The sequence below is a fragment of the Trichogramma pretiosum genome, unplaced genomic scaffold, assembly GCF_000599845.2.
Source record: "Trichogramma pretiosum strain Unisexual culture from Peru unplaced genomic scaffold, Tpre_2.0 scaffold40, whole genome shotgun sequence".
NCBI classification, from domain to species: domain Eukaryota; kingdom Metazoa; phylum Arthropoda; class Insecta; order Hymenoptera; family Trichogrammatidae; genus Trichogramma; species Trichogramma pretiosum.
The window spans coordinates 1,292,790-1,313,980 of record NW_019641657.1 but is presented as its reverse complement, the minus strand read 5'-3'; the positions used below and the strand labels follow the sequence as shown (position 1 = coordinate 1,313,980).

The following is a 21,191-nucleotide window of genomic DNA, read 5'->3' as shown; positions in this document are numbered from 1 at the left end:
GCATGCTCGTACTTGTCAAATTGGAAATAATATTGCAAATTTGCAATTCGGTTTTGAAGATTGCCTTATTGGGTTGTTCAAGATTTAAGACTAGTAAAAATGGTAAATGGGAAGGAAGTTTGATAAGAATTTAGTTAAGGACTGTTTAAATATGGACAATTAATACTAATCAACTTGAACGGTTATTACAATTTTATACTTAAATCAAATTTTTCAAGGTAATCTGTATTTTACCAAAGTTTTCTTAACAATTCTAGTGGGTATATTTAAATTCAACTTTTTTTTATTCCTTTCAATCAAACATTGTATTTCAAACATCAAACAGAAGTTGAAATAATCAATCAAATATATAATTCAGTTTACTTCATGTATATGCCATACCATTCTTTAACTAAAATTTGTTTTTTTACAATTTTAAAAAAAAAATTTTGTTCTAGAAGTAATGTCTCATATTTTTAAACAAGAATAGAAAAAATATTGAATGTATTAAAAACAAATGATATAATTGGCATTCGTTCGAGATGATGGCAGATAGAGATAGAAAGTATGTATAGAAAAAACGACACTGCTAAAATTGTAATACAAATTTCACAAAATGTGATTGTTATAGATTTATTCATAGGATAATTATATTAGTTTTACCTGCTGGACATATAATTGAATTTATTTATATACATTTATGCAAATAAAATTATTTTGATAAATAACAATTGAATTTTTATGATTATAAACAAAAATCTATTTTACACAATTATAATTAAAAATGCGCATTATATTGCGAATCAAAGATATTCAAGTCTAGTTATCGCATCTACAGATTTACAGTCTCTAAAATTCTTGAAAAAGCATTGTTTTTGATTAGCATCAACTGAGTAGCCCGAAATATGAGAAATTAATTCGAAGTTGCGCTATAAAAATAACCAAAAATTCCTTTATTGCCTAAAATTAATTTTTTTAGAATGTTAGCCGGAACTCGAAATGACCGAATCATCAAATAAATTGGAATAATATGATTTTTCTTGTAGTGACAAGTCTCTACAAGGAAAAACTACGCGTTTTACGTAAAAATAGTGTTGATAAAATCTTTTTCCTACTTAAAATATAATAATGACATCGCGAGCTCAGTGCGATTTTACGTATAAATACACCTGAAGTAAATTATGATCGTCAAACAATAAGAATTTTTTAGTGCGAATCAACTTTTTTAGTTACTACATAATTTAACACTGTGAAGATGAAAAATATAGTTATCATTATAAGTTTAATTGTGACGGTACCCCATATTTCTAATTGTTTACGATAGAATATGTTTTAAGTTTGAAAAGTCATACATGTTACTTTGTTGTTCATCCGACTTTACAGGCTCATGCTGCCGATCATAGTCTCGATAAAGATGAACTTGAGGTAAAGGAATACTTTGAACAATGTTTATCGGAACACGGCTTAAAAGAAAGTAAGTAACTAAGATTTAGGGGTATGGTGAAGCTAGCCCAAAACTCATATTTTCGATCGTGTTTTCTGAAACTTCGGCCGACGATTTCTATGAAAAACTCTATGGTACCTTACAAAACAGTAAGCAAACTGAAAGCCGCCTTGTAAAGAAATATTCAGTAAAAGTTACAAAAAAGTAGAAGTTTGAAAATTCGAATTTTTAGTTACCATCTATTTAATTTAACTTTTATCAAATATTTTGAAAAGACAAGTAAATAAAAAATATTTATAGGTGATTTGGAAGAGTTGAAAAATAAAGCTGATCCACAAATTTTGTGCATCACAGCTTGCGTTTTTGAAAAACAAGGATTGGTAAGTCTTATAAAAAAAAATTTTTTATTCTAATTCTATCGCTAAGATGGATGTATTTTTTCAATGTAATCATTTATTTTTTAGTTGATGAAAAATGGTGAATTTAATAAGAAAGAAATAATAAAAGTTGAGCAGGAAGAAGACCCAAATTTTAAGCAAGATGATTTCGATGAAATATTTAGTTTTTGCGAAGAAAAGGGTAAGTATACGTTTTAATATGAAGGGATACTGAAACTTTTAATGAAACATTTTTGAACCTAAATTTTGACATTAGTAATAAAAAATATTTACTCAAAATCTTAGTAAAAGGTTTATAAAAATTTTTATCAAAGCTCAATTATCCTCTTTATTTTAAGCTTTAGTTAGAAAATTAAAAAATTTCCAATATTTGAATTTGATTTTTACAGCAAAAGGCATTGACGATGCTTGCCTGAAAGGTAATACTTTGACAATGTGCTTCTTGGATGAAATTAGTCAACTCGATGACAAGAATTAAGTTACGTACTCTACGAAATAATGAAGTACCTATGATTTGTTTTAATACATGAAAAAAAAAGAAGAAATGTACCAATCTAATAATAAAATTCATACTTGTACAGTAAAAGTTTAATGTTAAATTTTTATAATTTTCATTTCACGATTTTGAAATAATTCATTTATTATGTATATCTCGCACCACATGACATCTACATGATCTTAGCTTATCAATTTATTATAAATCAAACTCCTAATACTATCTGTCCCTTCGCGCATTTCTTCGATGACACATTACATTTACGTCGAAGAGAAAAAAAAATGATGAGTCCGCGCGATAATTTGATGAAGGAAAATGTCCATCAATCGCGATTAACGATTTTTTTTTTAAATCTCGCGTTTATTGAGAATACATGTAACGCACGCATGCCGTATATTAACATCGGCACAGGCGTTGTAATGTGTATAATATAGCATGAAAAAAGCATACGTCCACATAAAACGCGATCAGAAACGCGCGAGAAAGAGAAAGAGAAACTCGGCGCTGATAAGCTCGTGCGCTATAATGTACACTCGCGGAGTATTGGAAATACATATAGCCGCTCGATCGTTTCGAACTCTCTGCCGTCAGTCTGTCGGCGTGACTCTGTCGGGAGAAAGGCTAGTATAGTAGTATAGCTTATATCATATGATGAGCAGCTGACGAGTGAGATTGAGCGAGAGAGAGACTCGTTCAGCTGAGAAATTGATTTTCACTCCTCTTGGGCTTCGTTTAATATAACGTTTTATTCTCATGAAAACTTGAACGCAAAGTTTTCACGGTGTGCTGTTGTTGCTGCTGTTGCTGCTCTTGTCTACATCTACAAAAAGTGACTCGGTTTTCTTTGCTTAATTTTGTGTGTGTGTAGCAGCGTTGCGTACACGTGAAGGCCTCTCGATTGCCACTGTGACACATACGTCTCTCTCTCTCTCTTCATCGGTCAGTATACACAAGCACACACAATATTATTTAGTTTATGCTCTCATACACGGTATATGGCTACTCTATCTAGCTTGGAAAACGTTTCTGACTTATGCCCGATGAAGCTAAAAATTATGACTCGAATGAAAATCCCCGATAAAGTGTGGGAAACTGAACTCGTGAAAGCAATGAGCCTTTGCAGAAAAAGACATTGCATTAATTTACAATTGATAAAAAAATGTTTTATCAGCTAACGTAAAGTCTGCGAATCATGATTGCCATGATGATTATTTGAGGCACAAATACTGTGTCAATCGAAATTCTACGAGAGATCGTCTTTCTGCAATTCTTTTCAATAAATGTATGTATTACATCTAATGATGTAATACTTTTTTTTCAGTGAGACATATTTTGATCGAATACAATGCATTGCAATGAAATGATGAAACGAATAATATGTGTTACAGTTCATTACTCAGTAGAATACAGTCTAAATTACTCATAACAATCTATTGAATGTTTACTTTAATGCACATGTAAGGCTAGTTTATTAAAATGTAAAGATCGGTAATTGATGGCTATCTGATACGTATCTTATAGTATTTGGTACATCTTCCTTGACGCTTAAGATAAAAACCTGCGACATCTTATCGAGCTAAAATTAATAATCTGATTCCAGACGATTATTGTTTCAATTTATTTACTCATTGTGACATACGTATTTGTAAAATATAATAGACGTGACTTTATTCAATATTTTCACAAGATATCGGTAAAATCGCAGATCTTTCATGACATTGCAGACAAAGTAAATCGATTTGAAAAATTAACATGTTTGTAATAACATCTAAGCTATATCTATCAATATTACTTTGTACGGCGACGATGTCTATGACAAGCTCATGATCAAAAGAGAAATGTCATTATAGGAAAAAGAAAAATGAAAATAGTCATGCCAAGAGGTCGCTCGTACAACAGATGTTCATTTCGCGATAAGATAAAATTCATAAAAATTTACTTTCTAACAATTTTGCGCTCAACAATGGCCAGTTGACCAACGCGATATTCTTTTTTTTTGCTCGTCAAGTATTTTGTAATTGTTCTCTCGAGTCGAAGATGTTTCGTAAGTTAACGTTATTTACTACGATAATTAAAAGTTATTTTTGTACAATCAAATTATGCGGCTATGTTGACACGTGTCAAGCATAATTCTATAAATGCAAGTCACCTATTTTACCACATGCCAAGCTGTAATCAAAATTATCAAATGGCTAGATACGTAATGCTCACATTAAAATGTTAAAATAATTAATAAAGACGAATTCACGATGGTGTCGCATACATTTAAAATGTAAAACATGCATGTAAAACATTCAAGCCATGCTTGAAAATTTCTACTGGATATTTCTGCATCGAGTCAGTTTCGAATATGTAACAATGAGAATAAGTTTGAAAAAAGAGAGTCGGATAAATTCGTTACAACAACATTAGATAAAATCAATCGACACTTCATAAATAAATGGAATATTTTTAACTTGCTGCACAAACACTCGAAGAGGGCAAGCCTCGTTAGTTTCGTAAAGCCTATAAAAAGTTGACCAATCTCCTCGTATCAAGGTTGAGCAATTTAATGAACCGAAAGAAGGAGAGAATGTGGTCTGTTTATGTTCGATCCCTCCATAAGTTTCTAGTGCAGCCGAGATAGTTTTTTTCTTCTTTAGGAGCTGCCAAACTTGCCGAGATCATACGAATTTTCACACTCGCATTTTGTAATCAAATCTGAAAAGATGTGCGATTCACTTTCTCGGTGCTCTTTCTAACACGTAAATTTAACTTCGATAAATAAAATTGTTCATCTATTGCAGATAAATAATGGAGAGCTACACCTCGGACTCTAGCGACAGCGATTCGGCGGCGAAAACTCTGGATTTGACCTATCTCCAGCTCAACGAGGAGGTGCTGGACGAGCACGTCGTGAGCACGACGAATCCGGAGCACGTCGAGACTCTGCTGCTGCACCACAATCGCCTGTATCGCCTGCCCGAGAGCATAGCGCGTTTCTCAAATCTCGTCACGCTGGACCTATCGAGCTGCGGTCTACACAGGGTACCGGACTTCATCGGCGGCCTCACGCAACTAGTCAGCTTCTCGGCGAAGAACAACAATTTGGACAACGAATCGCTGCCCAAAAGTTTGGATACGCTGCCGAACTTGAAGGAATTAAATCTCAGCGGCAACAGACTGACTCATTTTCCGGAACAAGTGCTGGACGTGCCTTGGTTGAGATACCTCTACCTTGGAGGAAATCAAATTCGAGAAATCCCTCATGATATCTGGAAAATTCAACGGTAAGTTCGAGTATCATTCACTTTTGTAAAAGAGGGCACAGAGGCATATCGATTGAAAAAAGAACATTCTGTGAATCAGATTTTGATCTTTCGAATTACTTCTAATTATGCAACATTGACGTGAAAGCTCTCTGTTATCTATATAAGACACGAGTGAGATCCACTATGAGAGAGGGGGGGTGTGTGAGCAATTAACTAAATTTTGTTTCTGAAATACGAGTTGAGGTTTATTAAAAATTCTTAAAACTATATTTACAATTATAAACCTCTCTTACCTGAAATACGAGAAACGACAATTAAAGCTAATTGACCACTCTCTTTAAACACATGTGTACAACTGACAATTCAGACTCATTCGTCTTACACACTCATACGTATAATATTTACAAACTTATATGAGGCGCGCACAACTGATACAGCGCCTCAATTATACATTAAAGAAACTAAGTTTTCTTTACATCTATACCCTCTGAACTTGATACAGATCTGTATTAGATTGACGTCGTTTCTTGACAAAAAAAATACTCTTCTCAGCTAAGATAGGTAAATTTTTAGCAAAACTTTACTTCGAAATTAGAGGCTTCAGTTCCGAATAAGAGTGAAATTCTTTAAAAATATTACGTGAATTATTAATCGATAGTATGATAATGAGATCAACAAAGCTTCATAACAACTCAACGGTGAAAACCTCAGAAAATTTCTTTGAAAAGAGACATTGTTCTTTGTCTTCGGCTGTATCTTCACAAATTATTATCACAGTACATTTGTGCTAATGTTTTCTAATAGTTCATAAAAATTCTAAATTAGAACTTAATTTCGATTGATTTTATTACAATAAATTACTATCAATATTTCTATTACTTTCTCATCATTTTCTGTAACTTGTGCATAATGCCTAAGATCGAGTTGAATCGCGTATAATCGTAAGTGATTTCCTCTATTTTACATTCGACTGATTATGATTAATTAAACATCTTCTTAAAAATAAAATACTTAAAAAATGGTCGTACAAAATATAGTAATACGGCTGGTACATTAATTTGTTTATCGAGAAAGACAGGATGCGCAATAAATTCGTAAATAGCTTCAAGACGTGGCTAGCACAGACCACAAGTACGTATATAACCTATAAAAGTCGAATTACGCTAGACTCATTGCCGGCAACACTTCTGATCGTCGTGACAATCAATCGCACGATAAAGCAGAGTCTTATTGCTCTAGTCAGACTCGTGAGACTTCTTAATTTTGGATTTAATTACGAGCTTGACTTACGTCAAGCTTCTCAAAAAATTGGTCGTTAGACCTATCAAGTGTTCCCCTCCACGGAAATCTTTAGTAAAAGGCGAAAGATTTATGCGTGTACTGAAGGGAAACCAAGGTGACGAGAACTGGTAAACGCTGGCTTAATAACGTCTGAACTTTGCTTATATTCTTTCGGGTACATAATATTTCGATCTTTTTTCCACCTAGCGGCCAATTTTGGTATCCCGCGCAGGTCTGTCCTCAGGCTCACTGCGAAGCGCGCGCTGCGCGAAGAATTCAATTGCGCAATCGTGTCGCGAACATTTGACAACTATCTTAGAGAATTTTCGACTTTAAACGATCTCATACATCATTATTAATTAATAATAAATTGTTTTCATTAACAAATTATCGATTTGAATAATCATAATTCATTGTAGTTTGCAATTATTAGCTACTGACGGTAGTGGCCTGATGAAAATTAAAATTTATAAATAATTTTTTTCAGTAACAAATAATCAATTTCAATAATTATAATTTATTGCAGCTTGCAGTTATTAGCTATTGGAGGCAATGGTTTGACAGAAGTGCCTTCGACATTGGGACAATTAATTTCTTTACAAGTTTTGAACCTGTCAGACAATAATCTCGAGAGCCTGCCTAGATCAATAGCTAACTTGAAACATTTGAAAACACTACTACTGCATAAAAATCGTTTGAAAACATTACCCACTGAAATTATTACACTGAGGTGTCTCATAGAGGTACTGTCATTACAGAATCATATTATTATTTCTAAATTCAGCGAAACTTATTTATATAACTCATTATTTTGGGTAGCTTTCGTTGCGAGACAATCCATTGGTAGTCAGATTCGTGTCGGACATGACGCATGATCCTCCTTCGCTCAAAGAATCAGCAGCCCGAGTAGTTAAAACACTGGAAATTCCGTATAGAAAAGAGGATTTACCTAGAACTCTGATAGATTATCTCAACAGTGGTCACAGATGCGTAAATTCTCGGTGTCAAGGTAACATTTCTTTCATTAGTCATTGATTTTCAAAAAACCTAATAGAAATGTAACATTATCGCAATTTCACCTTCAGGTGTGTTTTTCAACAATCGCGTGGAGCACGTGAAGTTTGTGGATTTCTGCGGAAAATACCGACTTCCTTTACTTCAATATCTATGCAGCAGTAAATGCATAGAACCAAGAGAACGAGACGCAGAGTCCGTCAGCGGAGCGATGTTACGCAAAGTTTTGCTCGGCTGATTGTTTAGAATTTTTTACTTTTCTATTTTTCATGTAAATATACGAATATTCTGATAGCTCATTATTTTTTTACTGACTACATGTGGTGGAAGAAATATTAACTTTTAAACACCTGAATTCGCAAAGATATCCGCACTGATGAATGCGTGCGCTTTTTCATGTGATTTTCATCAAGTAGATTAAAGAAAGCTTCAGGTAAAAATATTTTATAAGAATTTTTTTCAATTAATATTATATTGTCCGTACATATTGATCTCATGAGTTAACGAACTTTACCCCGTAATAATGCGATATTTCAAGAATTTTGTTAATCACGTTATGGAAGCAAGTATTTATTAATTTCTTATTGAATGTAATAACACAAAAAAAAAACAAACAAGTATATTGTAAAGGTTTATAAGTTTGACAAAAGACAGAAATTAACGTTATTTTAAATATTTTATTGTTAAATAAACCACAAAAATGTACAATTACAATAATAGTGTATACTACCATTCATAACGGCCTCAATTTTTCATGACATAACTAAGTTAAAACTCTTAAATTACCACATGTCTTACGTCCACTCTATGACACTCTAATCCAAATTATAATTGTGTCTCATTGTTGTGTTATATTTAAATTATATATTTTTTTCATTCAAATTTTAGACTTTTTTAATATCATTGGTTGTTTTCTTACGAACATTCATTTTCCTTTACTTGTAATATATTATATTCATACATCAAAAAAAAAATCTTACGATGACGTATCGTACAATAGCGTGAATTATTAGTAGTCTTAAAACCTAGCTGGGCCATCATTTGTATGATGTTTGAATTAAATTAATAAACATTTCGATGAACAATTCTTGAATAGTTGGTATACCTTACAGTTTCACTATTACAAGAGTTATAATTGTTAACTTTTGCGTACGTTATCGTAACAATTGGCCATTTTTGTATGTACTTTTTGTTTTTTTTGTTTTTGTTCCTCGAAAGTAACTTGAACTCCACCATACAGCTTTGGATTGTCAGCGTTTTGTTAGGATTTAGGTGAGTTTAGGGCAATGAAAGACGAAACAAAGTCTCTTAGCGTGTACGGAGTTGACTCGTGGAAATTATGAATTTACTGAGTGAACCCTATAAAATGTAAAAATTTGCCTTTTTCGAGACTTGACATTACGAAGCATATATTCATATTATTGCAAATTTATGTCACATCACTAATTGTTTTCTTTTATAGAAACATAGTGCATAAAAGCTAGTTTGAAAATATTACAGTGTAGGTTTATTGATGATCCAAGGATATACCTAAAAAGTATAAAAATAAAAATTTTCATACTCATTGAAAGAAAAAAATATTCGTGAATATCTATTTGGTTGTTCTGTGGGTATGTACGTAGCTTTTTAGAAAAATATTTCATAAAAGTCATTGCAAACTTGTTTGAAAATTTTCATGTGTAAGTTTAAGAATTCTGCAGCATATTCAGTTCATGCATCTCAGGCAAGTTTACTTCAAGTGAGAATCTACAACACGTACGTATGCATGCACAATGTATTCATCCACACATATACTTAAAAAAATCACAAAAGGCATGCAAGCCACGTACAATTTTGAGAATTACGCTTTACGAGGAAGATATTTAAAACTTCATGAATATAGGTATTTCATAGGTCTCGACGCGTAAAGGTAAAATTAAACGATTACCCAAGCTAAGCTCGGATGTAATTTTGTGTTGTATCATACGTTTAAAAAAATTAGACATTAGAAAAAGTTACCGGATTTTTTTCATAATCTATTAGACCAATGAGGAATCGTTCGTTACTTCATAATTGATGATAATGTACTTGAAAATGTTACGTCTGAATGACAAGAAAATGTAAGAAGAGTTCATACACATTATTCGAAGTCCTTAAAATGAACAGTCGGTTGATTTGAGTCTTTACAAGTTATTTAATCGTCGCTTTAAATAATATACAGAATAATCTTATACATACATGAATATCGATTCAACGGAAAAATGTTTTAGATAAAATGATAGATATAAAATGAGAGGATTTTGAAAGACACTTATAAAACAATTTTCAATTAATTATCCATTAAATTTTTTTATTATTATGAGTTAATTAATAAATATGCATCACTAAAATTAAAATCGTCTCAATGATATAAGTTACAAAAAAATAAAAAGGGATTTAGATTCGGTCGAACAATACAATTATTACATTATATGTCAAGACTCGCGGCACTCGAACAGTAAATTGTGACCATCGTCCGAAGCATGAGAACATTAATTTTTAATCCCTTTGACGATTCATAATTACGTTTTTCTGCCTCGAACATAATCCAAGGTGCATTATCGCTAAATTGTTTATTTTATTTTTTTTTTAATTTTAATATTAAATTTTGTTTGCATGCGATTGGTGCACTAAACAATGAAGTTGGCGCATTATCATCGTTTACATTTATCTACAAGTTATACGTATATGCACCCGATTTTCAACACAAGCTTCACTGCATTTTCATTATAATAATTATTTATCTCTCACGACTTTAATTTCTCGCTCATATATTCATCGATACATTCACTACATCACACTTAATAATTATACACATACGCAAGATATCGTCGTCAACTCTAGTTTCTAAACTTGATTTTATTTAATATTAATTAGCTTTTTTAAATGTATGCGTTCATTAAACTTTATTGTAAATGGTTAATCGATATAACTATTACCCATATTGTAAACAATTATTACACTTATCGCCTTAGTTTTTTTCCTTTATCTAGAAGTTGTGTCAAAATATGAAAGCAAGGATCCTTGACACAGTTGTATATGAACATTGAATTTGGAAATCATGACTTCTATTGGTGCTTTTAGGTATTTTCATGAATTTGACCTGCCATATGTGTAAGGTTAATAGATTATGATAAAATATTTAAGAAATAATTAGAAAAAACTATGATAAATAATTTGCTATGCAAAGATCTCGAAATATTTACAAAAAATTATTGCATTGGTCTTCAACTGCTGAACACACGTAAACTATAAAACACAATGGTTCTTGTCTCCAATCCATTAATTTATTTACATAAATTTCATTTTAGCTTATTTATCAAATGAAAGTCAAAGGCTTCTCGTTCATTACTTATATACACATTTAATAATCCCAAATAAAATATTCAAGATCTATGTACTCTAAGCATTCTCATATAAAACAGTATATATATTTATATACATGCACTTTATTTAATTTTACTATGCACCGTCAGGCTTACAACGCATTTCATAAGCAGGAACTGAAATTGTTCGATCGAAGTCATGATTCCCAAGCGAAACTTTATCAGGCCCCAGCCGAGCATGAAGTTTGAGTGAAGGGAGTGGCGCGATTGATAAGTGAAGCGGTATTTTGCAATTATTCAACAAATTCAATTGTGATCAACTCGTTAAACCTCAAAGGTTCAATTCGCTCTTACACACACATTTTTTTTAACGTCGAGGAGACAGTACATAATAGTGTAAGCTACTGCATATTTCATGTAACAAAATTCATTGTTTGAAATCAATTATACTTCATGTGACTTGCTTTTGCTCCATATTTTATATATAAATGATTTTTTTCGGTATTGATCGATTAACATTTTTCTTTCGTAGTTGTCACAACAAAAGCTGATTTTATTATTATTTTAATTTCACTTTTGTGGTTAAAATTATTTTGAATATGTAATAATAGTTCAGTTTTTTTCATACATATATTTATAGATTTATATAATATATATAATATATATTATATACTATTTTTATATGTAAACTTTCGGTATTTTACACGGGTTTGCTTAGTGTTAAAATAGATTAAACTACTTATCGACAATGCGCGTGGCTCCGAGACTTGCTCTAATAACTTTTTTCATTGTCGATGATCAGAAATAAAATTATTAATGGTAATTAACTAACTGTTATTCATATAAAAAACAGTTGGCCCAAGAATTACATATACAAGTAGAAATTTGATCGTCGAAATAAAGAAAAAGTAACTATCTTCTAATTTCTCATTGTAACAAGTTAATTGATATTATTTTTATAAAAAAAAAAATGTAACCAATTAAGCTTTGCGCATATCATTTAACTCAGTTTGCAAAGCCTTTAATTCACCGACATTTACAAAGCTTACACATGTCGTATCTAAAAACTAATTCCAGAAAACAATCAATGAAATTTGCTCTATACTGTACAAATTAGATATTAAATATCCTTATGCAATTAATGCTAAGTTCTTTCACTTTCGTAAGATTTTCTTTAATAATATTATTCCATGTACGTTTTTTGAAGTACATACATCAATTCGACACCAAAGATTTCTTTTTACTATACAGTCAAAGAAAGGCGACTTGTCTTTCTCATCCTTATTCATCAATTGTTCATTTATTCTTATGTTTTCCTAGTCGTACTTTTTATAAATACGCCAAACAATATCAGTTAGTTTTCTTTCAAAGTGAAGTACATAAAAGCACATTGCGTGTTATGCATGTAAAATCGATTGCGCAATTCGTTTAATATATATTTTTTATGTTATTATTCAAACGATTGATCGTCCGATACTTGCACTTTTTTGCAATAATCCTCAAGATGACAAGAGACTACATAACGGTTATTCGGATTATATGTCATTATTTCAAAAATTTGTTAAAAATCAAGAATCGTTTCACTTTTTTATCGTATCATAAGTTTATTTAGTCCAATAAATATATATGTATATTATATAAGATGTTATTTTACGCAAATAAGTTGTCGCCAGGCGGCGCTCACAGTTTTTCCAAAACGTCTATATCTTTATCACGCTGACATACATTCATTAAATTTTCGCGATAATCTTGAGGTGTACGACATTCCTGCCACTTTTTCAGTAGAATTCTATATATTTATATTTATGATATAACAATATTTCTTAAAATGTGACGATGGTATAGAAATATTTAATACTATACCACTTTTCATGAATGACTTTATCAATGTTGCGCTTATGATGTTTGTTTTTTGAAGGAAAACGTAATTTATCATATTAGAAAGAAGCCCAGCCTTCAAAGCTCATTATTTAATTTTTGATTTAATAAACAAATAAATGGACGTAGGAGTTATCAACGTTTGAACAATTTAGTTGAATGAAACAATCTGTAATAAATATATACGAAGAACATATTGCATAAAACAATATATTCCAATGTGAGGAAGACGTCCAAATTTAATATTTGAGACCAAAGAAACATGCATGTTTTAGATACCTAAAAATGAAGCGCTTATATATTATTACTTTAAATCCTGCAACCAAATAATTTGGTTACCATAACAAACACGCAACACTTTTAACAATAAAATTTAATGTAATCTTTAATAACGACAATTTTGATTTTTTTCATTCATTTTTTTGCAAACAGTAATATCATATACAACATAGACTTACTTAATTGAACCCGATTAAATTATTCAAAACATTTTCATGAAAACGAGTGACAAACTTTAATTGATGCCCTAGCGGTATATATCAATATCTACGTCATAAAAATATGAGTAAAAACTTAAAACTACAGACAAAAATAAAATTTGTATAAGAATGATGAAGTTAAATGTGCAAATAACGCACACCTATTCATTATAACTTTTCTACATTAGGGAAATTCAAACAATCGCCGAATGGTTGCTACAGCCGGCAACACTTTTTGATATGTAGACGCTCATCAGGTATTTAAATAAGAACATTTTCATCACGATCTTTGCAGTATCATCGTTTACTCAACTTTCGTTAATTTACTCGTTAGAACTTGAAACGTTTTGGTTAGAGCACTCGTTATCTCGTTTCCACGTTACATAAAAACTCTTTTCATCAAAAATTGACATTTAAAATTAAACTTATACTGCGAAAATACAATACATTGCATATTTATAAGATAGATAGACAATTCATTAATACAACATGAGTTTCAAATAATTTGCTTTATTTAATGTCGGAATGGTAGGTACCAACATAGTCGAAAAAATTTTTATATGAATCCATATCCATATAAATATTAAACTATCTTGATTCCAAAATTTTTATCTTAGTCATGATAAATTAAAATATCAAGTAAAAAATCACGAAATATTTAAAATACCATTCTTTTTATTACAAAGAATTCATGAATAAAAAAATATCATATTCAATAAAAGTTAATAAAAAGTTTACATGGTGGAGATCTAAGAAAAGAGACACTTACAGCCAAAAAGTATTTATACATATTTACTTCTATAATCAATTTGATTATATTTTTACTTTTTTGGTTATTTAATCATGAGAATAATGGCTTAAATAATTATTAATCATATATTTGGACCAATTCCAGACAATCAAAAATGGTACTTAAATCAGGACCTCAGAATTCATAAAAACTTCACTCCTACCGAGTTTCGTCGTATAATGCTTCGGTAGTTAATAAACTGCAAAATGATTGCACTCGATTCGCTATTTAATAACTTCCATAAGATTTTCTTAATTAACTTTATAAACACAACAGTAGGTGATCATAATAAATAATGGTAAAAGCTCGATTGATATCGATTCTTTCAAACATATTTCAGCGAAGTCAAACATTTTCTCCAACATAAATTATACAACAATTTATATAAATTTTGAATACGGTCAATATCATCATACTGAAGAAGCATTCTGCAATTAGTCATTCAAAGTAAGAATGTGCTTGTACGTGGCGTGGGCTTTTTTCCTTGATAATTATAACTCCATCCAGAATTTTCATACCAAGCATCGTCAAATTTAACATTTAACATTCACAAATCGATTTTGTTTGGTTAACTTAAAAGATTATCGTCTTAAAAGATTAGTGTCTGACTTTTTTCGCTATGTACATTTCGAAAAAATATTCGATACCAAATCTTAGAGGATAAGAACATGAAAATTAATTTTATTCTTTTCCTCGTTAATTTTTACATCGCGAGGCTCGAGCCTATATTATTTACTATGATTAAAACATAGTCGCAAACATCTCTGAATGCATGTGTTCATGCACCTACGTGTCGTTCCTCCTAAATTGAAACACAATTTAAGAGAAATTGTCTTATTTCGTCGCATAAGATTGAAGATTTGTATGCACGTTTATATGAATGCAAATCTTGACAATTGAAGCATTGAAGATTAAACGAGTTGCGCTCGTTTACCTTATTTATGAAAGATTTATGAAAAATAGGTGCCCATCTTGGTATTTTTCTTGTATATCTCACGCCGATGATTATGTATGGGTATTTGGATTTGGTGTAATTAATCCACATAAATTGCTGATGCTTTGAAGAGTGTCCAAGTTATTGTTGCGGTCGACTGAAGAAAGTGTCATAAGAGCCAGTTGAAAAGTAAGATGAGAAAAAGTCTGTTCTTCAAGGATGAACACACCTGTTAATTTTGAATGATAATTAATTTTAATTAATAATTGAAAATTGAGCGTTTCAACGCGTAATATTAAGAATTAAAAACCTAAAGTAGTGATCTGCATTGAACTATATTATTGATGGAGTTAAACTATAATTTTTATTGATTTAGTAATATTCAATAAAGACAGCTACTCTAATGGTTTATCAAATATGCTGGTAAAAATAAATAGCATTGCATGATAAATTAAGGGTATATTTCAATAATAAACTACTTGCTAAATTTTTCAGTTGCAGAGCGCCATTTTCGATCATTATTCGAGCTTGAAAATAATCAATAAAAAACCTCACCATTTAAGCCATGTTAGATTGGCTCGAGTCAGTGGCATTCTGTGCCGCGGCGTTGGCTGCAGCGGTCTCGGTCCCGTTGCCGCCGGCAGCGGACGCGGCCGTGGTGGGCGTACCGGGAGTCGGGCCGGCTGTGCTCGACGCCGCCGCAGATGCGCTGCTGGCTTCGGCCTGGGTCGTCGCTGGAGACGGCTGCTGCTCAATGTGTTTAGGAATGAGCACGCTGTTCAGCTGAGGCTGAATCCTGAGCTCGTGCTCGGTGAAATTGAACAGTGGCGGTAGCTCCCGAGCGTTCGGTAGTCGCGTGCCCTGCTCGCGCAATTCATCGAAGAAGCTGTGGGCGCAAGCGCTCAGCGGTGTCATACGCCGCGAGGGCGTATACTCCAGCAGACTGGCAACCAGGTCCATTGCTTCTGGTGGCGTGCGTGCCCTGAATACCTGATTTTTTTTGTTTAATTAAAGTAGCAAAAGTTAGTCATTAGTTCTTTGTTACAACGATTTTTTAGAATTAAATAGAAGATACTTGAATCTTCTTCGTGGTAAAGGGGTATGAAACGCTTCCTTTGTTTTTAATGTGGGATACATAATTGTTCATCAATGGTTTAAGTATGTTTATCTCGTGAGTTGAATAATAAATTAAATCGTGCTTTGATTTTTAAGATTATGTTGTCGCTGAATTATTCACACCAATGAATATTTAGTTTCGTTTAACTTATCAAAAGTAATTGTTACTTTTTAATTGTATTATGAGGTGAATGGATACTTGTTATGGTGCAGTAAAGTAACTGTCATAGTTTTAGATAACTTTTTTACAAAAGTTGTTATGGTGTTACTTGTATAATGTTTTGGAAACGTAATGCGTATAAGCTTCATGAATATTTCTAAATTTATATTTTCATTTCTTGTTTGTGTGCCAAATATGAGAGCCCCAAAAACATCAGAGTAAGTGATTTTTCACAGAGAATGTTTTATATTGAAAAATATTAGTAATGTTAGACCTTTTTGTATTTTATCAGTTTATCAAAAAGTTCTAGGACAGTACTAATGAAATCATGTAATATGACAATAATCTTCAAGCAATAAAGAAATTACGTATCATGATATAAGACCTTTTATACAATCAAGTTATTTTGGGGCCAAGTACGGACATGAACCAATGAATATGGAAACTAGGTTCTTCTAAACAAAGTGAGTTGAAAAAATGTTCTTATGACCGTTCAAAAATTTTTTTCTAAAAAATAGTTACTTTTTTCGCTGATATGAAAATCACGAGTCTTTCACTCGTTTTATTTTGTTAGTGAACGAGCTGGCAGATAGAAAGAAAAACACGTAGAAAAACGTATAACGTTGCAGTCATTTAAACATGTTCCAAAGCTTTATATCACCACTTACTCTAATTTTTTGGTGCTCGGTGGAACATTTTGGTAAGCTCATTCGTTGAAGCATAAACTGCAAATCATGATTTGATATATGTGAAAAAACAAATGCTGTATGATACATGATTTTAATTTGGCTTATTTATCACCAGATTTTTGAAAATTCAGCCGTTCGATCCTTTAACTTTGTATATTTATTTGAGCATGATTGATTTGAATATCAAACAGTGACTGATTATTTTGGTTATCAATTTGATCAATAGCTAAAACTCATGTGACTCGAATTATGAAGAGTATTAACAGTATTTGTGCTTTTAAAAATTTAGTCACCAAGAGATCCACATGAAATGTTACAAATACATGAAATGAAACGCATTTCATTTCGATTCGGTGCCTAGTGAGGATATTCTGTAGGGAGTGAAACAAATTAAAAGAAACGTACTTTTTGCCAAGGATGAGACTTGATCTGAGGGAATTTGAATTCAGTATAATTTGGATTCATTTCCCGAATCTGATCACGGGTTGGTGTTCCGAGGACCTTAATTATCTCCACTAGTTGATCGACACCACTGTCACCGGGGAAAATTGGCTGACCGAGCAAAAGCTCTGCGAGAACACAACCAGCACTCCAGACATCTAAAATAGAGATCAAATAGTTGTTAAAAATTATTCATTTTAGTAAAATGTATAAAAATCATATCCTTTCTGAAAACTTGCCAATTTTAGTAGTGTAGTCGATCGCACCAAAGATTAACTCTGGAGCTCGGTAATAGCGACTGCAAATGTAAGATACATTAGGCTCGCCTTTGACGAGATGTTTAGCCGAACCAAAATCGCAAAGCTTCAAGATACCCGTCTCCGGGTCGAGTAGCAAATTTTGTGGCTTAATATCTCTGTGACAAATCCCTAACGAGTGAATGTATGCCAATGAACGGAAAAGCTGGTACATGTACAGCTGAAAATGAAAAAACAGACAAAATTAGTCTAAGTATTTATAAATTTAGAAAAAAATTGTTAGATAAGAGTAGCTTTCTAACACAAATTACAATGTTGTGCTGGAGCCTTGTTTTTTTATTGACAAAAGCATACATCACGAGCAAAATAATCCATCAGATTAAATAAACTCAATGTCGTGGATCGTTAATGTAAAATGATCATCAGTCGTTCGAAGCAGACTTAGCGAGGTATGATTTATTAGCTGACATTGTTCACATTTCATCGCAATAATTTGTTATACTCCAAGATTATGATAACTATCAGCCTTTTAAGTTCGCGCCATCTTTCAAATGCACATTCATAAAGCAATAAAAGCCGGTTACAAGAATAGAGCTTCATGTTGTCATTGTCAACAGTTATTATTTATTAAAATATAAACGAGTTGCCGTCAACTTACGCGATGAATTTTACTCGCGCTCTGTTACATAAATGTGACTTTTCAGATTTTCTACATTTTTCATATCGCTTCACGAGCTATTCTTCGATAATATTAAAAATAAAATGATTATATTTGCGATGCTTACCTTTATAAAACTTATGGGTATCGTTTGCTTGCTCTTGCTGTAGTGCCGGGCTACTTTGTATACAGTTTCAGGTATGTATTCCAGAACTAGATTCAGGTAAACCTCGTCTTTCTGCAATAAAAATTTCTTTGTCAAATGACAATATCATAAAGGTGATTGTACATAATTCGTTTTTCTAGCTTCAAAGAAAATATTTTTTCCGATAGAACATTTTATTTTATGTAATGCATAGTTTAAATAAGTCGGATAATAAAGATTCAATACTGATCTTTTACGAGGGTTCTTTCAGAAAAAACAAATTACATTGACTAGCCAAGCGCAGAGCTTTTTCTAGACTCAATCAATTAATGCAGTAATTTTTTCTCAGTATTCCCGTTTCAATCGTGAATTATCTTCCGAAAACACAGCAAAACTTTGTCATGTTCGGTATCTATTATTAGTAAATCAATACATTTTTTTCAGAAAAGCGTGGCTACCTAATGGACTCGCCAAAGGATATAATATATCACTCTATGTCTACAGTACGGGGGTACGCTTTAACTTACGTCCACATGAAAAACTGGATTAGTCGCGCTTAAGATGTTCTACAAAAAATAATATAAAGAGTGAGGCATGCATTAAATTAAATAATAAAAACTTAGAATCGTTCTTTCGTGAAAATTTGAATCGAATGATTGAAGATGAGCCAAATTATAATAACGAAATTAACAAAACTTGATTTTGAAATAATAAAATTGAACTAACTTTTAAAAAAGTTGAAAACGTGAAATAAGATTTTCCAATGAAGAAGAAAACATGCGAAACAACTACCGATTGAACAACAGATTTGTAAAAGATTTCATTTTTTTTTCCATTTCTCACTATTTAAAAGTAAACTTTCCGACTTAGCCAAAATATAATTTTTTAAACAGACTCAATTAATTTTAATTTTAACCCACTCCTAATTGAAAAAAATGGATGAATTAATGCAATCGAAAGTTACCTTATCACCGCTGGAGTAAAAGAAATACTTTAGTTTGACGATGTTGCAATGTTCGAGGCGCCTCATTATTTGTAACTCTCGATTCTGAAAAGAGCATAAGAATTCCTTTAGTATTGAAAATTCCACCATTATCAAAATAGTTGATGAAAAATGTTTTAATACTGACTTTGAATCTTTTGTCTTGTAAGACCTTTTTGATAGCCACGGTCTCGCCTGTCTCACAGAGCTTCGCCTGGTAGACGACGCCGAAGCTGCCATTACCAATGACCTTGGTGTCCGTGTAGGCGATCTCCTGCGGACGATCGGGTCCAGCGCCGGGTGTCGCCACGACCGTTGTCACCTTGCTGCCATCTTTGCCTGCGATGTACAAACCGCCGCCGCCACCCATAGAAAAAAACAGAAAAACACGTTTTCGATTATAGTAAAGCGTTTGCAATAATTACATTCGTATAAATAATCAATAAAAGATGAATGCAGTTGTCATGATAATTTAGTTATTCAATCATCATTCAATCAATCATGGTGAAAGCATGTATCAAAATAATAGACAGGGTATAATTTCGTCGCGTGCTGACGCATAAATTATCTCAATTCCTATGCAAAGCCCCTGGGCCATTGAATATTTATGCACTGATAGCTAGCCTTAATTATATCAAAAATCAGAACACTATGACGCGTGCGTAATATACGTCACGATTAAAATCAACACGTGTTCGTATTATGTACTATTTCATAATATTCAAATATTGAATAATAAAAAGGAGCGAGGAAAGCGTAAAACACGAAAAATGGTACATTTCACAAAAGAAATATCGCTGCTCTCTTAGTTACAATATTATCTGGATAAAAAAGTTCCATGTCAAACGCAGGCAAAAAGTTATTACTGGATACGGTCCAACGCAAAGACAAAGATTATGCGTTTTTTACGAGAGAAAATAAAAACGAACGAGCTCTCGTATCGTATATCAAGAATGTTTAACCGAGTGAACAATTTTTACGTCGGTGGATATATTTCGCATTCTCGCATTTTCCACGCTCGCGGAAAAGCGACACACACACAACAGCAGCTCTCGTTCTTGTAAGGTACATTTTTGAGAATAATACGCGCGATTCAAAAATCGCATGCATAATCGCGCGACACGAGATGCGCGCGCGCGCGAGGCGTATATATAAAGTGTGCCGAGATCCGATTGACGTTGATGTACCGCACGAAGTCGTCATCGATCAAGCTCGACTAGACCACTTGTATTTTATTCCAATATCGACCTGTTCGCTCCTCGTCGTGAGCAGATTGACCAGAGAACGCTATTAAAAAAAAATAATGACAATAATGGCCGAGCGCGCGTGTGACATTTCTTCAGTCGCGCGCGCCCGCGAGTTTTCCGCGCTGCAGCAGCAGATATTATTGCATACCGTGTGGTAGCCGGACAAGTGCACACGATCGCAACAAGCGCCGTCCCACACACTCGCGCA

The 21,191-nt window shown here is 32.4% G+C and overlaps 3 protein-coding genes and 1 non-coding gene across 14 annotated transcripts in view; 2 read left to right on the top strand and 2 right to left on the bottom strand.

Annotated features, from left to right (window-relative positions):
- The first annotated feature begins 1,161 nt into the window (after nucleotides 1-1,161).
- On the top strand, nucleotides 1,162-2,407 carry LOC106657477 (pheromone-binding protein Gp-9-like). Its single transcript, XM_014379014.2, has 5 exons — nucleotides 1,162-1,273; nucleotides 1,363-1,453; nucleotides 1,724-1,803; nucleotides 1,888-2,002; nucleotides 2,211-2,407. Exons 1-5 carry the CDS (start codon nucleotides 1,235-1,237, stop codon nucleotides 2,297-2,299), a joined length of 414 nt encoding a protein of 137 aa, XP_014234500.1. The 5' UTR covers nucleotides 1,162-1,234; the 3' UTR covers nucleotides 2,300-2,407.
- Nucleotides 2,408-2,923: 516 nt separating this feature from the next.
- On the top strand, nucleotides 2,924-14,184 carry LOC106657512 (leucine-rich repeat-containing protein 58). The gene is made up of 5 exons (XM_014379079.1): nucleotides 2,924-3,256; nucleotides 5,104-5,586; nucleotides 7,376-7,592; nucleotides 7,669-7,858; nucleotides 7,935-14,184. The coding sequence occupies exons 2-5, from the start codon at nucleotides 5,111-5,113 to the stop codon at nucleotides 8,099-8,101; spliced, it is 1,050 nt and encodes a 349-aa protein (XP_014234565.1). The 5' UTR covers nucleotides 2,924-3,256; nucleotides 5,104-5,110; the 3' UTR covers nucleotides 8,102-14,184.
- LOC111693941 lies at nucleotides 6,846-6,968 on the bottom strand. Its single transcript, XR_002763532.1, has one exon. It is a non-coding gene; the product is annotated as a U5 spliceosomal RNA (small nuclear RNA).
- Nucleotides 14,185-15,094: 910 nt separating the features above from the next.
- The window catches only part of LOC106657507 (glycogen synthase kinase-3 beta), a 43,037-nt gene continuing 36,940 nt past the window's right edge, over nucleotides 15,095-21,191 (bottom strand). For 6 of the 11 annotated variants that reach the window (XM_014379065.2, XM_014379069.2, XM_014379067.2 and 3 more), the window contains 7 exons: nucleotides 19,885-20,075; nucleotides 19,719-19,802; nucleotides 18,737-18,862; nucleotides 17,934-18,171; nucleotides 17,659-17,852; nucleotides 15,844-16,278; nucleotides 15,095-15,517 (listed from right to left, as the gene is read on the bottom strand). In XM_014379065.2, coding sequence (XP_014234551.1) covers nucleotides 15,847-16,278; nucleotides 17,659-17,852; nucleotides 17,934-18,171; nucleotides 18,737-18,862; nucleotides 19,719-19,802; nucleotides 19,885-20,075 — 1,265 coding nt within the window. In that variant the 3' untranslated portion in view covers nucleotides 15,095-15,517; nucleotides 15,844-15,846. Of the gene's footprint in view, nucleotides 15,518-15,843; nucleotides 16,279-17,658; nucleotides 17,853-17,933; nucleotides 18,172-18,736; nucleotides 18,863-19,718; nucleotides 19,803-19,884; nucleotides 20,103-21,191 lie in introns of all 11 variants that reach the window. The other 5 variants (XM_014379066.2, XM_014379060.2, XM_023460200.1 and 2 more) reach the window with 2 other exon arrangements.

Bases quoted from the DNA above. Each gene is read 5' to 3' on its own strand.
- LOC106657477 (XM_014379014.2), top strand. From the start codon at position 1,235: ATGAAAAATATAGTTATCATTATAAGTTTAATTGTGACG. The intron at 1,454-1,723 runs GTAAGTAACTAA...AAATATTTATAG, and splicing joins GGAACACGGCTTAAAAGAAA to GTGATTTGGAAGAGTTGAAA. The intron at 1,804-1,887 runs GTAAGTCTTATA...TTTATTTTTTAG, and splicing joins TTTTTGAAAAACAAGGATTG to TTGATGAAAAATGGTGAATT.
- LOC106657512 (XM_014379079.1), top strand. From the start codon at position 5,111: ATGGAGAGCTACACCTCGGACTCTAGCGACAGCGATTCGGCGGCGAAA. The intron at 5,587-7,375 runs GTAAGTTCGAGT...AATTTATTGCAG, and splicing joins GATATCTGGAAAATTCAACG to CTTGCAGTTATTAGCTATTG. The intron at 7,593-7,668 runs GTACTGTCATTA...TATTTTGGGTAG, and splicing joins CACTGAGGTGTCTCATAGAG to CTTTCGTTGCGAGACAATCC.